Source organism: Gorilla gorilla, chromosome 2, assembly GCF_029281585.2.
Source record: "Gorilla gorilla gorilla isolate KB3781 chromosome 2, NHGRI_mGorGor1-v2.1_pri, whole genome shotgun sequence".
Taxonomy (NCBI): domain Eukaryota; kingdom Metazoa; phylum Chordata; class Mammalia; order Primates; family Hominidae; genus Gorilla; species Gorilla gorilla.
In genome coordinates, this window is record NC_086017.1 from 27,193,167 (window position 1) to 27,214,047 (window position 20,881).

A 20,881-nucleotide genomic window follows, 5' to 3' on the forward strand; every position below is an offset into this window, starting at 1 on the left:
AATGAAGTTACCTGCAAGAGACTTGGTATTACAATGAATTTGGTTAACTTGAGATAATCTGATTTAGAAGTACACTTAAACAATAACACATTTTACTCTTTTAGGGGTTTGTAATGCTTCATTTCCCAGCGAAAACTATTAACATAAGAAAGGTTAGGGTTGCTCTACAAGAGTCAGAAATAATAAACCTATTTCTACAGCAAGAGTATAAGGTCCATAAGCCCATTGGTTTACTTTTTAGTAATTTACTGCTTTATACTACACTTTTTATATTTAATTTTGAAATCTGTATTAGGGAAAATGACACAAGAAATTATCTACTGAAATTGTAAATTACCTAACTTCAGTTTGCATAAATATCAGACAATTACATCACTATTATATTTCAATGCATAACTATGTGAATGCGAAGCCATCATCTATAAATATAGACTAAGTAACTATCTTGAAAAACCTTGCTTTTATTATTGTCTTTTCCTTCTTTACTCTAATTTTTGTTTTTCTTATTAAGCCAAAAGGTTAAGATTCTCATCCAAAGAGAAAAAACATTTTACAAATCAGAAAGTCAGCTCTGCTTAATAATTTCTAATCAGTGGAGATGTCAGAGTACTTTACATAAGAAGATGAGAAGAGGAATGGAAACAGTGGAGTTTAACAAACAGATCAGGCATTTATTAGCAGCAAGCTCCATTATGGATTTCTGAGCTTTGTAAGCCAAGCTCCCCCAAGAGTAATTAAATTTTTATTTATAATGGGTTTGTGACTGTTAACTTCATGTTGCCTATGCTTGTTTCCCTCACATATGCTCATATACACCAATGCAAAATAGCATTCCACATTTTCTATTAGACAGTACATATTGATGATTTTTCATCTAAAATAACAAAATTGAACATTAACAAAATATGTACATAAAAAAAGACACGGTATGTAGTGGTTAAGACAGACTACGTACACATGAGCACATTACTCTTTCACAGACTCAAATATTTTTCACAGCCTTATGAAGTAAAGGATACTACAAATCTAATACAAAAGGATATAAGAAAGCTACACAGCCAACTACATGTTTACTGCTAGCGATATCAAAGATTAGTGTAAATGTAACTGGAAAAAAGGTCTGAAGTTCACCCAAGGCCAATGCATTCTTACCCATTTGAGGAGTTTCTTCATTTACAAACCTCTCCTTCTGATAGAATTTATCACTTTTGTCTTATCATTAATCCCTTTCCTCTTCTCATTTAGGTATAAACCCCTGTATACTTTACACCTTCTTTTAAATGCTTAATGTAAGTAACCACAGGAGAATCTCTTCTCCCCTTGAAAAACTGCAAATAAAGATGTCAGCTATTGAGTATATTTGTGGCGTCTCCAGCAGCTGCTGTTAAATACCAGCTGGTCTAGCTGTTTAAAATTACCTCCGAGTTGGTATTATAAAGATGCCTGGGCAGCATTGCTGTATTAATGGATTATTGAGTGAGCGATGAAAACCTTGGCCAGCTGATGTGTTTTATTACAGATAGGCTTTATGATGTGTAATCACTGTAATTTTTACAACTAGAGGAAATATGAAAAAAGGAGTAAAAAAAAACCCCAGAGAAACTGATTTAACTAGATTATTCCTATCATTTTGTTTCCTAGAAGAAGTCAAAGTGCATAATTACCGTGTATAAATATACAGGTATGAACTTATACACACAATTTATCCATCCATATGGATGTGTTTTCATCAATATAGGCAAGCAGAGAATGCACATGGACAAATTCAGTATGCATACAATTTGTGAGAATAGACATTTGTTGTTGTCTGCCAAACCACCCAATTGGCTACAATGGGATCACATGACCTAAAATAGTTTTGAACTATTCACCAGCTGGGCAATAGCTGAAAATCCAAATCTGGCCAACTGGACTGTAGTTTGCAATCCAAAGGATGGGATCATTTCACTCCCTTTATCATTTCCCTTTCGTTGTTTTCTTATAATAAGCCAAGGTTTTTATAGAACTGTAGCAAATTATCTCCCAGATCCTCTAACTTCCAACTTATGTTCAAAAAAAGGTATGGCAGTTTATTGGCTTAGCTATTTTTATGCCTGCTATAGTAGCCCAGGGTGCTACCCTATCAGTTTCCAAGGTCCTTCAAATGTATTGTTCTATTTATGGCACTCTCAAGACTCCTGTATGTTCCCAATTGTTTTTAAGAATGAACACCAACTCTCACGAGGCTGTGGCCAATTAAAATAGTTCCAAGTAGAAAACAAAACTCAGAAAATTCATTCAAGTATGTCACTGGGAGAATTAGTATCTTGTAGGAAAGGGCAGCCATCTCAGCCTGGATTTCCTCTTTAGGTAATCTACAAGTTTTACTCTAAAGTAATATTGAAGAACACAATCATCATCATCAAGAAATATCAAGTATATTGTTTTGGTTTTGCTGTATGACATTTAACATCAATTTTCATCACAGCCATTTTCATAAAATATATAGAATGTGTGACAAGAAAGTAATAAATTTTTTTAAATATACCAAAATTTATACATGAAATGAATCATTCAGATCCCATGGTAGCGTTTTTTTTTTTTTTTTGGTTTTTATTTCCCATAGAGGCTGAGTACTGTGTTTTGAGGGTTTTACTCATGCAAGTAACTAACAATTCTAATTAGAGCCAAATGTGGTGAATGAACAATGTGAGAAATAAGGTTATGCAATACTTTCTGAGGTCAAAATGTTCTGTTTGATTTTATAGCTATAAAACAGGTTTCTAATGTGGCTCCTATTCTAGTAATGAAGCCAATTCCAGATAGAAAATTCCAGAAGTATTTTGAGGAATAATGGTAAATGAAAATAAATGTGTAACTTGTTACAATGACCATGCTTTAGAAAAACCATAATCATTTTTAATATTAAAAGCACCAATATGCTGGTTTTAAAAAAAGTGATTATTGTTGGTTAAAATTTCTGGTTTGGTTTTTTAATGGGAATGAAGCTAGTCATCGTGTTATTTTCAAAGGTGTGTAACTTTAAAGTTGCAAGGGACTTTTAAGTGCCATCTAGTCCAATCTCCCATTCATAATAAAAACACCCATTCATAAAATTTCTGATGGCTGGGGACTATTGAGCTTTTGCTGAAATATCAGGGTGAAAGCATGCTCACCTAATCCTAAACCACCTATTTTGCAAACTCCTTTCGATAGAGAATCTTTCAGGCTTGCTGCTTCAAAACACGCCCCCCAAGTTCTTTCTACTGGGTCTTATCTGGCCTTCTAAGAAGAATGTTCCCTGCTCTAATTTATACTTTCTAAATACCCAAGTGATACTAAAACAAAGCATAATGCTTGATATTAGTAGCTGCTTACTAAATATCTGCTTACTCAATAATGACCTGAACAGTGCTATTTTTAAAGAACCATTAAACTGGAAAAAATTATAATAAAATTAATGAATTCAGATAAAAAGCATAAACTGAAGAAATTTTAAAAAGATACAGCAGCTTAAATTTCTATTATTGTGAAAACGTAGAAATCTAAGAACATCTAGGTGAAGAGCCAAACTTCTGACCAACTAGAACAGAGTGAGCAGCAATCAGAGGCAAAGAGGCCAATCATATGTGGGTCAGAAAATGGCTGGGATCAGTCAGGTAGCTATGGAAACACACCCTTTGGTTCTGAAATGCAGATCCTGGGTGTGGTGAGCTAGTCTCCCATTCTCTTGGGACTTTCTTCTAGAATGCAGACCTTGGGAGGCAAAATGACCTATGACTATAGATTTGGTACAGGAGAATCAGTCAAACCTTCTTTCTTCAGAGATCTTTAAATAGTTTTTAAAAGTGGGGGTTGTGGGGAGATAATCACTGTTTCGCGATAAAAAAAAATAGTGACACTATATACATTCCTAATAAATGATTTAAATGCATGGCTACCAAACTTAAAAAAACTCTTCCCATGTTTTATTTTGCCTCCCTTCCTGCGTTATGTCTTACCACTAGCAGAAAGCACTGGTCAGAGGTGCGGATGCAGTAAGGGCCAAGTGAAGAGAAGGATACAAGAAGGAAGGGTGAAAAAGAATAAAAGACTGCACAGGCAGAAAGCCAAGGTGGTGGAGGGGAGTCAGGACAAAGCCTGTCTGACCAATCTGGGCAGCAATGCAAAGAAAGGAGGTGCTTCCTTTCTGCCATCAGCAATACAATCCACTGAAAAGGATAATTAGATAACTAATCACCTTCAGTACTGTTTTAAAACTGCATTTTCCACAAAAGAGTGGGAGTGAAAAGTCAAAAGAGTGGGAGTGAAAAGACAAAAATGAAAAAAATAATGATAGGATTTGGCACTGTTGTCATAAATACCAACCGGCAGAGGCCTTCCTGCCTAAAGGTGATCCAGGTAGAGAAAAGGGAGTTACTTATAGATGGCTGAAGCCAGAGCAAGAGGCATTTGTTATATGGGGACTGACATCGCTACAAAAAAAAAATCTCTTCTCAATTTTCAGTTTGAGAAAGTGACATTATTCATCATATTATTACTTAGACGTACTTAATAAATATGTAAGAAATATTTCCTATGCAACAGGCACTGTTTTAAGTGCTTTGCAAATAAGAACTCCACATGGAAACCCTATAAAGTCAGTACTCTTGATCTGACTTTAGCTTTTCTGTTGCTTTCCATTGAATAGGAGACAAGATCAGATTCTTGGTTGCAATGAATGAAGAGTTCAGCAACTGAAAGAACAGGTATAGAAAAGATACTTTATAAATATTACATTTCTCTGCATATTTCTTGTTTTACAGAAAATAAAATCCTATTAATTATAAACTGGTAGTTCAAATAAACTAAACTTGTAATATATACCAAGCAACAACAGGATAAAATTCTATCCATTAAAATATATTTGTAGTTCTGTACCTCCCCCCACAACTCACTCCAGTTGGGGAAATTTATCATCTTCATGCTTGGAAACTGGTGAGCTAGAGAAACTAGATCTCTGGTTCTCTCCAGTGTCACTGCCTTGGCTAAATTCTGATAGTGTCCACAATGTTCACTGTTTTTTTTGTTTGTTTGTTTTTGTTTTTGAGAAGGAGTTTCGCCTGTTGCCCAGGTTGGAGTGCAATGGCATGATCTCGGCTCACCACAACCTCCGCCTCCTGGGTTCAAGTGATTCTCCTGCCTCAGCCTCCTGAGTAGCTGGTATTACAGGCATGTGCCACCAGTCCTGGGTAATTTTTTGTATTTTTAGTGGAGACGGGGTTCCTCCACGTTGGTCAGGCTGGTCTTGAACTCCCGACCTCAGGTGATCCTCCCACCTCAGCCTCCCAAAGTGCTGGGATTACAGGCGTGAGCCATTGTGCCTGGCCCACTGTCCTTAATAGCACTATTTTTAATTGTTTAGGTCCCTCCCATTGACATAATTAGGTCAGAGGTTCTCTTTAATAAAACCTGAATCTACTGAGCATAGGTGCAATCTCTCAGCTTACAAACTCATTCTTTTTTATCTCAGTCCCATTCATTTTGTTATTGTTTCTGATGCCTCTTAGAGCTTAGATCTATTAAAATGATTAGAAGTTCTAAATTAAAATGTTTTAAAAGGTATACTTTCTCTAACAAATTCCATGTAGTACAATCTTTAATTTTAATTAAAAAATTCAAATATTTTTAAACTTGAGATATTTTAAACCCTACATACCATTTACAATTTAAGGCATAATAAGAACCTTTGGAGATGGTACACTGGTATAAAAAATCTATAAAAAATAATTGAAAAATATCTAACAATAATTCGTGTAAAATGACAATAAAAGCATTTTTATTAGAGAAAGCAAATTTTAATAAAAGAAATTTTTAGAAATAAAATACATATACATGCCAAACTTACTATATTATTATAACAAATAATATTTCTTTTTCTGCATTTAAGTTCTGTTACAAATCTATTTAAAACTATAAAAATAAGAAATTTGAGGGGATAAAGAAACACATAAAGAAACAAAAGTAGTCAAAAGCAAAAATAAGAAGCAAAAAGCAACACGTTCCACCAGCATTTCATCTGTATCTCCAATTAGTGGAGAAAGCTTTTCTTAGGGTTTGTTGGTTGAAGAATTTTTATCTTTTATCCTTTATAATAGAGTGCAATAAATGACAATTTTTCTTAATTGATTCAGCAGCCTTTGTCAAAGCATCTTATGACATTATGAAAGGTTCTCTTCACTAAGCAAGCTCCATCATTTTTCTTATATTTAGGTCAGAAAAGAAGTAATAGTGAGAAGACAGGATTCCATCTTGGTATTATGGGTCAGATAAAATTATACTGGTAAAACTCTGTCCTTAAAGTAACTTTACAAAAGCCAGAAAAATATCTTAGAATTGTCATACAAGATGCATACTGGTGATCTCAAATATCTTAAAAGCTAGTCAGGAGACACTTATCTAGAAAACTTGCTTTTACAGGCACATTTGAAGCCCTCTTTGTTCCCATAAAAGGTTTTACACGTATTAAGCAGTCTCTCAAGGTCAAAAAATAAGGGTAGAAACTTAAGTCTGGTCACAACCTATCAAAGACACACAATGTAATCACTAGTATAAGTGATACAGGTTAGCTTAATTACCAAGTATACTTAATAATGGAATATGATATCATACATAAATTACCATATGGCAATAGAAAAGAGCTTATTAGAGCAATTAGCTGTAGATATTCAATTTGCCTCTAGGTTACTTGGTTATTCAAAGAGTTGGAGAATGGAAAAACAGAGACCCATGAAATAAAAAATCCAAGGATAAGAAAGGAAGGAGAGAAATCTGAATATTAAAGATTAACTTAATTCTAGGATGTTTTACTCACATTTAACTATTATTTCTTAGTAAGTCCTGAAAAATTCTCCTTCAAGCTTTAGAACCTATAGTTTTGATTGGAGGGTAGAAATTACTTTCCTTCCAATCTAAATGTATTCTGCCAACAGACTGGAAGGCAATGTCAGTTTTAAAGTATTATCACTGTTACTAAACCACATAGTTTAAAGAAGGCATTCCTTTGTTTTACTGTGATTTAAAAACAACTCTGACTAAATATATTTCTGGGGAAGTTTTATTTTTCCTGACCCTTGTTAGATGGTATTTTGTAATTATAAAGTTTTGGGGTAATATTAAATATTCGTTTTTCCTGTATACTTATGTTCGAAGAACCACAACCACTGTAAAGTCAGTTTTATCAGGCTTTCCTTAGAGAATGTTCACATAACCTGAAGTTGATCAAGTCTGGTTAGTGACTTTAAGACCGGGATTGGCAAAGGGTTGTGTTGTTTAAGATATATAACCAAAAGAAAGGATATTTACTACCTTTTTATATATATATACCTAGAATGGCAAATATAGCTGAGGTGAAGGTATGTCCTATCATGAACTATTTTGGCCTATCAGTTTTCAGCGCATCAGTATTTCTCAGGTATCTAGCATATTTTGTGTTTCAATCGCCTCAATTCTTATTTAGAAATATACATTTTTAAAACTATGAATTTAGTGACATATTTACAAAAATTTAGAAATATATTATGCATAGTAATCTTTAATAAACTGTTCTAATAAATACAAATTTAAAAATAAAGTCTTAGTTGCAGAGTTAAAATTATGATTAAAATTTCTTCTATGTTATATATTTTGGAAGTATTTAAAAACTCATTGTAAATACTTCTCATTAGAAGGTAAATACTTTGGAAGTATTAAAACTACTCAAATATGTTGAATAAATATGACATCATTTGTTTTTTGGTTGTTTTCATTAATCCCATATATTTACTAGGTTCCAAAACACCAGTGAAAGAAGCCATCTAATTCAAAGAAATTTCAAACTGTGGCCAGGATTTTTGGAAGGAACAAAAAGAGACATCCTGGTCTATGTTTAAAATTACATTTCCAAATATATATGTAATAGTCCTTTAGCTACAGTATATCAAGACCATATTGGAAATCACTGGTTTCTCAAACCTCATATGTCCATTATATTTAAAAGTTTCACAATCAAGTCTCTATGTAACTATTTACGTGACTGGAATGCTATTTCCTGTGTGTGAAAAGTACCAGTAAACAAAAACACGAAAGCAAAAGCTGAGTTGCCTAATTTTTTTTTTCAACTGTGCCATTTGCATTGGGTAAGAATACTGGATGTTTCATTATTAATCCCACATGTCTGGTCATTTTAAAGTAGATTTAGATTCAGAAATTTAAAAATTTATAATTATAGCTGGAGACAGAACAAGCAGACAGAAAAACAGCAAAAATATGGAAGACCTAACCAACATAATCAACCAATTTGACCTGACATTTATAGAACATTCCATTCAACAACAGTAGAATAAACAATCATTTCACGTGCACAAGAAATATTCACCAAGCTCTACTATATTTAGGGCTAAAAACAGGCTTAAAAATCATACAAAATCATGTTTTTAGATCATAATGGAATTTAATAAATGTTTAAAAGATATCAGAATAATTCCCCAATATTTGGAAATTAAGCAATACAAATAACCCATGGTACAAAAAGGAAGCCTTAAAGAAAAATTTAAAATATCTTGAGCTGAAGAAAAATAAAAATATAGCAACCCAAATTTTAGGAATGCAACTAAACCAGTGCTTAGGAAGTAACTTATAGCAATAAAAACATACTTAAAAAGAAGAAAGGTCTGAAGTCAATAATCTGACCTCCTACCTTCAACAACTTGAAAGAGAAGAGGAAAATAAACCCAACGTAAGTAAAAGGATAAGAGCTGCAACTAATGACACTAAAAACAGAAAGAAAGAAAAAGAGAAAGGGAGATAAAATTAATCAAACCTAAAACTGGTTCTTTGAAAAGATCAATTTTATTGATAAACTTGTAGCCAGACAAAACTAACTGATCTTCAACAAAGGTGTAAAGGCAATTCAATGGAGAAAGGGTAGTCTTTCCACAAATGGTTCTGAAATAATTGGATATTCATATTTAAATAAGAAAAAAAGTTGACCAATACCTTTTACCTTACATAAAAATTAAGCCAAAATAAATCATAGACCTAAATATAATATATAAAGCTATGAAACACAAAACACAATGTGTATGACTTGGATTGGGCAGAGTTCTTATATGTGACACAAAAAACAATCTCCATAAAAGAAAAAGTTGATAAATTAGGTTTCAACAAAATTAAGTGTTTGCTCTATGAAAGACATGAGAAATGAAATAACAAGTTTCAGATTGGGGGACAATTTGCAAATGCAAATCTCAAATGTGACAATGGACTTTTATCCAGAATAAAGAACTGTCAGAACTTAATACTAAGAACATAACCCCAATTTATTCAAAAAGGGCAAAAGATGTAAGACACGTAGACTGACTTTTTTTTTTTTTTTTTGAGTCTCACTCTGTCGTCCAGGCTGGAGTACAGTGGCACCATCTTGGCACACTGCAACCTCCATCTCCTGGGTTTAAGAGGTTCTCGTGCCTCAGCCTCCCAAGTAGTTGAGATTACAGGCATGTGCCACCTCACATGACTAAGTTTTGTATGTTTAGTAGAGATGGGGTTTCAGCATGTTGGCCAGACTTGTCTTGAACTCTTGGCCTCAAGTGATCTGCCCGCCTTGGCCTGCCAAAGTGCTGGAATTACAGGCATGAGCCACTGCGCAAGGCTTTGACATTATTTTAATTAAACTATTTATTTTGAGATAATTGTACATTCACATACAGTTGTAAGAAATAATACAAAGAGCTCCTCAGTACCCAGTAGTTCTCCCCAATGGTAACATCCTGCAAAACTATAGTCCAATGTCACTACCATGTTATGTTCCATTACCATAAAGATCCTTTCCATGCCCTTTTATAGCCATATTCATTTCCTTTCTCCCTTTTCTTGTTAGTCTTGCTAGTGTCTGTCAATTTAATTGACCTTTTCAAAGAAACAACTCATTTCATTTATTTTCTGTTATTGTTTTCAATTATATTAGTTTTAACTCATATTTATTATTTCCTGCCTTCTACTTTTATTTTACTTTTCTTTTTCCATGTTCTTGGCATAACATTTCCCCTATTTTTATTTACCTTATTATTGGAAATGTATTATTTCTCATATCATGTCATAAAAACACTGTGATAAACATATCTATACATGGACTTTTATTCGACTGATGCACTTAATATGTTTATATGCTTAAAAGTAAAATTATGAGTCAAAGAATCCAATTGGTCAGATTTCTGACTTACCTTCCCAATTGCCTCCTAAATGATTATATCAACATTGAGCAAAATTTTCTCTAATCTTTATCAATCTAAATGAAAATTATATTATGCTACTTAATTTGTATATTTCTTTCCTTTTTTTTAATTTTTTTATTTTTTAGAGACAGGGTCTACTCCCAGGTCTCTGGGACTACAGGTGTGCACCACCATACCTGGCTAATTTTTTCTTTCTTTTCTTTCCTTTTTCTTTCTTTCTTTTTTTATTTTTATTTTTTGGGTAGAGACAAGGGTCTCACTACCTTGCCCCCAGCCTGATCTCAAACTCCTGGCCTCAAGATATCTTCCCGCCACGACCTCTCAAAGCGCTGCGATTATAAGCATAAGCCACCTAATTTCTGTTTCTTTAAATGTTTGAATAGCTGAAAGTTTTCACTATATGTACTGGCCATTGTTAATTTTTCCTTATGATTTGTTGTTTCATTTTACTGTTCTACTTAATGGATTAGTGATTTCTTACCAAATTTAGGACTCTATATATAAAAAATAAAAATTAGTATTTTATTCTTCATATTATTTCTTTATGTATGTTAAATTTTTTAAACCAATTTAAAAATCATAAGGAAAAATTTACATTGAATTTTATTGGACTAATTTTTTTTTTAATTTAACAGAGTTTAATCGAGCAAAGAACAACACAAGAATCAGGCAGCACCACCACCCCCTCCCCGGACTGATATTTTGAAGTAGTCAAATTTCCAGCTTACCATCTAGAATGTCTTCACTGATATTCTTACAAAATCTATCGTCATTGGAAGATAGGCTATTCATGTATGTTTTCTACTAATTATTTAGAGTTGTAATTATTTCATTCTTATTACTTGATGTTCCTTAAAATAGCAACAAAATTTTCACCATATCATATTTTGAATAATCAGATCCTTGTATTACTGGTTTATGATCTTTCCTTCTTTTGTTTTTCTTTCCTTCCCATTCATCCATCTTCTCATGTACTCAAAAATTATTTGCTGAGTGTTTACCACATGCCAGGTTCAGTTTAGGGAGGCATTTGAGATATATTAATGAATAAGACAGACAAACTCCTTGCTGTCATGGATTTTACATGCCAAAATTCAAGGCTATTGTATGTCTATGAAGAACTGAATGTTTTATGAATATACAAGGCTATTCTCTGTTTCTTTCAATGCTTTTCTTTGAAGTATATTATCTTGATATTACAGTTGCTGTCCCTGTAATCCTTTTACCAAGCTACGTCAATTTATTTTAGCTGCCTCTTCTAAGAAGCATATAGTTGGATATTGTCTATAAAGCCAGTCAATAATTTTTGCCTTTTACTAGGTAAGTTTAAAGCATTTATGTATAGTACCATAACTAACGTTTGATAGCTTTGTCATCATCTTTTATGCTTCCTTTGTAAATAATCTTGTTACTTTCTTTTGTTATTCTTCTTATTGCTGCTTCTTATTATGAGTCTTATTAATAGCCAGGAATTTTGCACTGAGCACATAAAAATTAGTAACAATGAACACTGATTGAGTGCTTACAACGTGCCAGGTATTGTACTCTATATGATTTTTTTCATTTAATCGTCACAATCCTATTGCATAAACATCTTTTAGGAGCATTTTTTAAAACATTTACTTAGTGATTAGAAACATCAATAATATATTTATTTCATGTGTACTGATGAATTATGTAAACTTCCATACTTCCTTCCCTCTTTATATTACTCACTAGAATTAAGTAGACTTAACATACAAATAATGATTTAAATTATTTTCACTGCTATTGACATGATTATTTTTGACAATTGCTTTCAGTTATTTAGACTTAATCATATCTTACTGGTTACATTGCTTTCCAGTAGTCCTCTTACACTTGTTTTCCTCTTGCTTGAATTATTGATTTTTGTTCGCCTCTCAGTGGGAAAAGCATATTTTTATCTAGAAAGGCATGTGGATGGTACCCTTCCTAAGCTAGTGCATGCATAACTCAGCACTTTTCCTTCTTGGCCTTTGACTATGCTAAAATACATGGTCACTTTGTCAGTAAAGGTTGTTTCTCCCACTTCATCAATTAACCCTTTTTTTGTAGGTCAAGTTTAAGATTAAAGTAGCAGATCCCCATCCCCAAGCTTCCTTAATTTTTTATCCAGTAGTCTGACTTAAATAAGGCCAGAATTGGACTTCGACAAGGAAATTTAAGCCTTCAGGCTATGTCTTATTGTTTTAGCTATACATTTGCTGGGGGCACATCCTATGTGAAAGATCTGGAGCTCATTTATTCCTGATTTGGGGCATGGCTGTGGACCTTAGGCTCTCCAGTGGCCTTGATTTTCTATTCCTTCCTTTTAAGGCTGGTTTCTAATCAGTACTAACAAGACTCCTGATTCTGGGCCTTGTACCTAGCCTGGGTCTTTGATATCTGGTGAAGCTGAATTTGGCTCATGGTCCAATGTGACACATAAAACCTTCAGGTGCCTCAGCTTTCTACCACACTTATAGTCCTAGTCAAATTAAACTGTGAATATTAGCTCAAGAGTTCAAAGCCTGGCTCAGCTTCTTGGTAACTATTTAATCTAAATAAGGCTTTATAATCCTTCATTTCCTCATCAACAAAACGGGGATAATAACAGTACCTATTTCTATGTGTTATTAGGTTAAATAAGATAAAGCCTTTTGGCCAGGTGTGGTGGCTCACACCTGTAATCTCAGCACTTTGGGAGGCCAAGGCAGGCAGATCACCTGAGCTTATGACTTTGAGATCAACCTGGGCAACATAGTGAAACCTTGTCTTTACCAAAAATACAAAAAATTAGCTGGGCATGGTGACAGGTGCCTGTGGTCCCAGCTACTTGGGAGGCTGAGGTGGGAGGATCCCTTGAGCCTGGGAGGTGGAGGCTGCAGTGAGCTGAGATCACACCGCTGCGCTCCAGCCTGAGTGACAGAGTGAGACCCCCCTCTCAAACAAACAAACAAAAAAACCCAAAAAAACAAAAAACAAACAAACAAAAACGATAAAGCCTTTAGCACAATGCCTAGCCCTCAGGAAATAATAAATATAATAAATTATGAGTCATTATTTCAAATATTTAATTATTCTTCCCCATAATTCTTAATCAGTGATAATTCTTCATGTAGAAGGGGAAAAACTCCTACTTTCTGAAAAATAATAATTCTGGGAAAACATTCAGTAGTGTATGAAAGCAAGCTATCATTGGATCGTCACTTTCTAATCCTTCATATTTCATGTATTATGTTTAATGTATAATATAAAACTCATTGAAAAGAAAGGAATATCCCAATTGCTAACTGTGTTTAGGAAGTTCTTAAACTGTTGAAAGATATAATTTTTTAGGTGGATAACTACACTGACTTCTGATGACTGAGAGTTACTTTTCTACCAATATGTTTATACTTCAAATATAGGTTAAAAAAAAACTTGGCATTCAACATAATTATACTATGATATGTTAGAACCAATATACTATGACATATTTTAAAATTATATCAAAAATTTGGCAGATTAGTAATCAATAACCAAGAATCTCCCCAATTAAATTACAATAAACTGCACGGTAAAACAACTGCTAATCCAGATAACAGAAAATAGACATGGAAGATATATAATAAGCATTTGGGGGATATGGAATTTATCCCATGAGTGTTGTAAAGAGCTCATAATTTAACAGTGCTGAAGCCCAAGCGTGTTATGAGGGTCTTTCCTCAAAAGTGACATTAATTGCATATCCCACAGATGCCTATTATGTACTCTATTGATATCAAAGTATAAAATACAGTAAAAAGTTTACAGATTCAATACTTTTAAAGGTGATAATAAAACACTTATTCTGGCCTACTAAAACTGTTAAACTTCAAATTTTAGTCCCTTTATAATAAAAGAATGTTGTAGTAGCATTGAATCTCTATATAAGTCTGCTCTAAGTTAGAGTTTTTTGAACTCACAACATGATGTGTGATCAGTGATAGAATTGTAACACAAATATTTTAGATGCTTTTGCACAAAAATAATCCCCAAGTGATGAAATCTTAGGACATTCTTATGCTCATACTAAAAAATACCACAAAAATGACTCAAAAAATTACCTTGGAAAGCTGGAAATGATGCAGTCAATATTTTACTTTGCAAATTGGTCAGTATGTATTGACAGGTTTATAGAACCTAATTTTTTTAAGTGCAATACCAATCAATAATTGGCAAACAAGAGACAACTCAATATGTTAATTAGGCTGGGCGCAGTGGCTCACACGTGTAACCCCAGCACTTTGGGAAGCCCGGGCGGGCAGATCACTCAAGGTCAGGAGTTTGAGACCTGCCTATCCAATGTGGTGAAACCCCATCTCTACTGAAAATACAAAAATTAGCCAGGTGTGGTGGTGGGCGTCTATAATCCTAGCTACTCAGGAGGCCGAGGCAGGATAATTGCTTGAACCCGGGAGGCAGAAGCTGCAGTGAGCCAAGATTGCACCACTGCACACCAGCCTAGGCAACAGAGCAAGACACCCTCTCAAAAAAAAAGAAAAAAGATGTTAATTATTTATTCGAATTATAGTAAGAGAAACTTCATTCTATGTGCAACAGAAGGAAATTTCATAAAATTAATGAAAAACATAAATTACCTTATGGATATATTATTTTATAAAATCACTTATGTTGAACATTTAATTGCGGATTTAATTTTATTTAACCTAAAATACAGGTAGTAAATTGATTTAAAACTTGCTAACAAAAAATTTTTAATCATCCAGAAGATAATACAGTTAAATATATAAGTAACAGCATTAAATAAGCAAGCTGTTATATAATATTCAAGATTTCATGTGGACTTATTCACATGTCAAGATAAATGTCATCAATTTATATAATACTAAGATCATGTAATTTAGAATGAGATTATCAAATTTTAGTGCAAGTAATATTTTTGTACTATTTGTTAATTCTAATTTTGTTAAGTACATCTATTAGCAAAATGCAGCAAGTGTACATACTTAGGGCACATCTCCCACCTCAGGAGATATTAACATATATTCTCTTGGAAAAACTGGTTTTAAAAATAATTGCAAAATTTAGTGACAAATATAACCATAATACAGACTAGGTTTAAGTAATTTGATGTTCCATGCAACTGTTAAAAATTTTGACTAAAAGTAGAAATCTGGACTCTACATGGGGCTTAATTTAATCTTGCTAACACTTTTCCCCCATGTAAATATATATTTATGATTTACTCCTCTTTCCATACAAGCTGTTGGTAATGATAACATTTTGCCATTGGCTCATTCATTATTGACATTTTTATTATAATTTCTAATATTTTACTTTTATTATTTTCTTTTTTAACTTTTCATTTTTACTATAATTTATAATTTTCTTGAAACATTTTACTTTACAAAAAAATTTGTTTTGTTTGAAAATTAAAATTCTATAAAATATCTGGCATGCAAAAGCACACTTTAGATGACACGATTATGAATTATTATGTAATCTGAGAAAGCAGTTTCATTAACTAAAAAGAGATTATTTTACATCTGCCCCTTGGTGATATTTACTCAAACCACTGACTGTATTTTCAAGTATTAATTCTGAATGTAAAACTAAATTAACAACTTTCTTTCAAAAGGAATAAACAGTAGCACAGCAATTACTTAGATTAAGATATTTGTGTGATACAGAATAAGATATTTTAATTCATTTCCATGAGATACAAAACTATAATATTAAATTCTAGAACATAAAATTATTCTGCCAAACTATATGATCATTTCTAAAAGTTTACTCCCAACTTCTATAGCATCACTTTAGAAAGCAGTGGTCTAAAACACGGCTATTATAAGTTTGCAGGTAAGAGAAGTACATAGGCTTTAGTGAAAAGAAAAAAAAAAGTCAAAGACAGAGTTGGAAGGGCTAACTAATGATTCACACAGGACATCATATTCACATAGCCATGACATTCTAATTAAGTAATGGTAATGACAAATAATGATAATAAAGGCATGTCAAAACATACATTAAATGTATACTACATACTGAGTACTACTTTTTTTTGTATATTATGATTTAATTCTCACAGGCACCCTATGAAGTAGGTACCATTATTTTTAATTTCCATTTCACAGATGAAAAAACAAAGGCTGTTTCATTTCAGAGCCTATGCTTCTATCTGCCATATTATTATTTTTGTTATTATTAGAGATGGGGGTCTTGCTGTGTTACCCAGGATGGACTTGAACTCCTGGGTCAAGCGATCCTCCTGCCTCAGACTCCCGAGTAGGGTGGGATTACAGGCATGTGTCACCATGCCTGGCTTACACTGTTTTTTGACCCAAAGTTTCTAATAGTCATTAATAGAAAATACATAGATGGGTAGTACAGATGGTAGTACAGCTTAGGGATATAAGAAAATTCAAGCACTCTGGCCTTTCATGTGCTCCATAAATAGTAATAACAAAACCAAATTAATATGTGAAATAGGTAAATAAAATCCTTGCATTATAAAATGTAATAGAGGCCAGTTGAGACGAGTAATCTATTCTTCAAAGATTAAAAAATACATATTTTAAAAAATAATACAGATGAGATTCTATTAAAATATAATGAGCTAAATGAGGTAGCTATGATTATTGCAAGACCTGGTATTTTCAGTATTGCTGATAATGTTGGAGAGATTAAGAGTAATTATGTCATGGATCATGGAATTTTAATGGGAAGGTACTGGTCAAAATGTCAAAGAAATTCTATAAATTATTATGATAAAGATGAAACTAACCCCTGAAACTAACTGAAGGAAACTAACATCTGAAAAGGAAACAGAAACACTCTGGTTATAAATTATTGCACCCAAGCCCATGCCATCACCACTGCAACATCAAGCACCGGTTTGGGCAAGAAGGCAAAAAATTATAAAGCATTTCAAAGAAATGATAAACATGTTCAACATCAACTTCTTTCCCTAATATTTAAAACCAATTTCTGGATCTTAGCAAGCAATTTTTGAGGGTGTAAAATGTGCTTTTGTATTTGGATATACCAATTATTTGCACAGTGGAGAGGAATATAAAAATTTAACTCCTGACCTTGTTACTAGCTATTTCAAATAAATTTTTATGTCTATAATCATAAATGTATTAGTTAGACTTTCAAATGTACATAGCAATTCATTAATAACCTGCATTGCTGCCCAATACCACATGTCACACACAATTTTCTCATTTCCGGTGGAAATAATGAAGCTGCTCTCAATGATGAGGTTGAGCTAAAGTAAGAAAAAGGAAAACATGCAGCGTTAAAACAGAAAAGCAGACTTCTTCAGTCACAGTTCAGGGCTTCCAGAGAAGAAAAACAGCTGAGAGTTATTATTCATGGAAGACTCTGTATAAAATGAGAATATAAACAAAACACTATTCTCTTTTCTGGGTTAAATAAACAGACCCTGCTCTGGGTGACTTGTTTGAGATTCTCTGCAATTCAAATAATGAATTCACATTTATTGAGCATCTACTAAGCACACCTCAATAAAAAAATTGCCTCAATTTTGCATGTTCTACCTAATGGAGAGTCAAGCTTTACATAAAGTATCTACCAAGAAACTGCCTAGCACTACATATAAATGTTCTACTATTTCAATATAAAGAACCCTTTTGTCTGTAGCACCGCATAGATAATTCACATTTACTAAAATCACTATTTTTTAATTTGCATACACACCTTATAAGCCACTGAAAAAATACACACACACACACACACACACGCACACCCACCCCTAAGGAGTGAGCATCTCCCTGTTCTGCTATGACATGTTACAGAAGTTATGTGGCTGAAGAAAATTAATACATTATGGTCATTATGGTCCCTGAGAGGCATCTATCTTACTTACAGGAATCTACCTCTGAGGGTAGAACAAAAGATGATCATATGATATAATGGAAAGAACACGAATATTTTATTGTATTGTTAGGATTTGGGGCTGGCTCCATGCATGTATGACTCATACAACTTCTTGGAACGCTTGGTTCAATGATCTGCTGTTACCAGCTTGAAATTCTTACTAATTTTTTCAAAGGGGCCTTGCATCTTTCTTTTGCACTGGGCTCTGCAAATTATGTAGCCAATCCTAAATAATTATGGCTCTGAGTTACGATTTCACTGTGCAATATGTGTAAACTAAACCTGAGCCTTAACTTCTTCATCTCTAATAAAGGAATAATACCCAATTTACAGGGTTGGTATTACAAAGAGTATTAGATGAGATACCATACATAGGTGAAAGTGATAAGCACTGAGCATGCACATAGACACACAAAAGAGATGTGAAATAAAATGGAGAAGGAACAGTTGTTATTTTTACTTTTAAGGATCCGAGCACATAGAAATTTACATATCATTAGAAACTACTATATAATTAGATGTAGTTGAAATTGAAACTTTAGGCTGGGTGCAATGGCTCATATCTGTAATCCCAGCACTTTGGGAAGCAGAGGCAAGCTCAGGAATTCAAGGGGAGCCTGGCCAACATGGTGAAACCCTGTCTACCAAAACTACTAAAACTTAGCTGGGCTTGGCGGCACGTGTCTGTGGTACCAGCTACTTGGGAAGCTGAGATGGGAGGATCGCTTGAGCCCAGGGGGCAGAGTTTGCAGTAAGCCAAGATCATGCCACTGCACTCTGGCATGGGTGAAAGACGGAGACTCTGTCTCAAAAACAAACAAACAAACAAACAAACAAAAGAACTTTAATACTTACAACCCATATATCTGTGGTGCAATTTCTAGTCTGTTCAAGTGCATGTAAAGCTCAATATCATGTTTCTTCAGTAGATGATCCTGGATCTGGTTGACTTTAGTAACAATAGCAATTGTTGGCCCTAAATCTTGTGGTCTAGCAAAGGGAATGGGAGTCATCAGTGTTTCTTTCCCCTAAAAACAGAAAAATTGAACATGTATTATTTAAATATGAAATTAATAAATATATGGATGTCATTCTTTATCAATGGCAGTTTAAACAAGAAGTCTTATTATCTGCCTACTACTCATTCTTAAAAAAAGGTGAGAGCACCATGAAATAATTAAAATAGGAAGATGAAAAAGGGATTCACTAGAAACACTTTTTAGGAATATATTATTCATTCATATATAAGGGTAATTAAGATGAATGTTCAAAAGTCACATCTATTATGTTCCTTGATAAAAATGAATGTCTTTCTATGTGTTGTCTAAGCCACTTTTATAAAGCTGACTCAGTAATATCAATACAATTAGGTAAAATCAAGAACTGATAACCCTCGCAGTTTAGTCACAGAGTTTCTCACCTAGCGTGACTCAGTTATAAAATACGAAATGACCATTATTAAGAAATGATCAGTGTTTAAATGGTTCAAATACTCTGCTCAAAATGTTGATGTTCATGTAAGTCTATGACTTCATCACATAACTTGCCAAGAACAAAAGGTTATTATTCCAAAAATATAAAGTAGTTTGCCAAATACGCTTACAGTAGCTTTTACCTTCTACAACCCTTTTAGAATATAACATATTGGTATATGAAGAAATACTTTATCACCTAGTGTAGGGGTCACCAAACTTTCCCTGTAAACAGCCAGAGAGTAAATATTTCAGGCTTTACGAGTCATACAGTCTGTGCTGCAACTCTGCCACTGTAATGATTATGCAGCCACAGACAATAAGTAAACAAATAGGAATGACTGTGTTCCAAAACATTTTATTTAAGGGCATGGAAACTTAAATTTCATATTCTTTTCACATGTTACAAAATACTATTCTTCTTTTGACAGTTTTCTAACCATTTTAAAATGTTAAAAACCACTCTTAACTCATAAGATGTATAAAAACAGATGGTAGGCCAAATTTGACCTACAGGCAGTAGGATGCCAACCTCTGAGCTGGCCAAAGGCATGAAAAACATCGATTACCTATTTCATTTTTTAAGAGATGGAATGAAGTGACTGAGTAATAATGGTTCCTAACCAGAAAGCAATTAATTATACCAATATAAAGGAAATAAACCATACTGGAAACAATATACCAAATTCTTTAACAGTATCCATTGCCAGAAGAATTTGTGATTTTTCCAATATTGTGTAATATAATGAGACAACTATAATGATCACTAAGATAGCATGAAGGTTAGTTTGAAAATATAGTTAACTCAGCAATTCCACTTCTAGGTATATAACAAGAGAAATGAACACATGTTCATACAAAGCTTGTATATAAATGTTCAAAGTTATTCACAATAGCCAAAAGTGAAAATAACCCAAATGTCCATCGACTGATGTATGGATAAACAAAATGTGGTATATCTATATAATGCAATATTTTTCAGGCATAAAAAGAAATACTGGCACATGCCACAATATGAACACTGAAAACACTATGCTAAGTGAAAGGAGTCAGTCACAAATGGCAGTGTATTATATGATTCCACTTATATGAAATATCCAGAATCAGCAAGTCCATAGAGACAGAAAGTATATTAGTGATGCCAGGGCCTGTAGGAACAGGGAAATGGAGAGTGACTGTTAATGGACACGCAGTTTTCTTTTTGGGTGATTAAAAAAATGTTTTGGAATTAGATAGCAGGGATGTTTGCCTGCTAACCCTATAAATATACTAAAAACGATTAAAAGTTTA

The 20,881-nt window shown here is 33.3% G+C and overlaps 1 protein-coding gene across 39 annotated transcripts in view; it reads right to left on the bottom strand.

Moving 5' to 3' along the window:
• The window catches only part of TBC1D5 (TBC1 domain family member 5), a 588,093-nt gene that overhangs the window by 203,104 nt on the left and 364,108 nt on the right, over nt 1-20,881 (bottom strand). For all 39 annotated transcript variants that reach the window (XM_055381150.2, XM_055381134.2, XM_063703452.1 and 36 more), the window contains one exon: nt 18,975-19,147. In XM_055381150.2, coding sequence (XP_055237125.1) covers nt 18,975-19,147 — 173 coding nt within the window. The remainder of the gene's footprint in view (nt 1-18,974; nt 19,148-20,881) is intronic.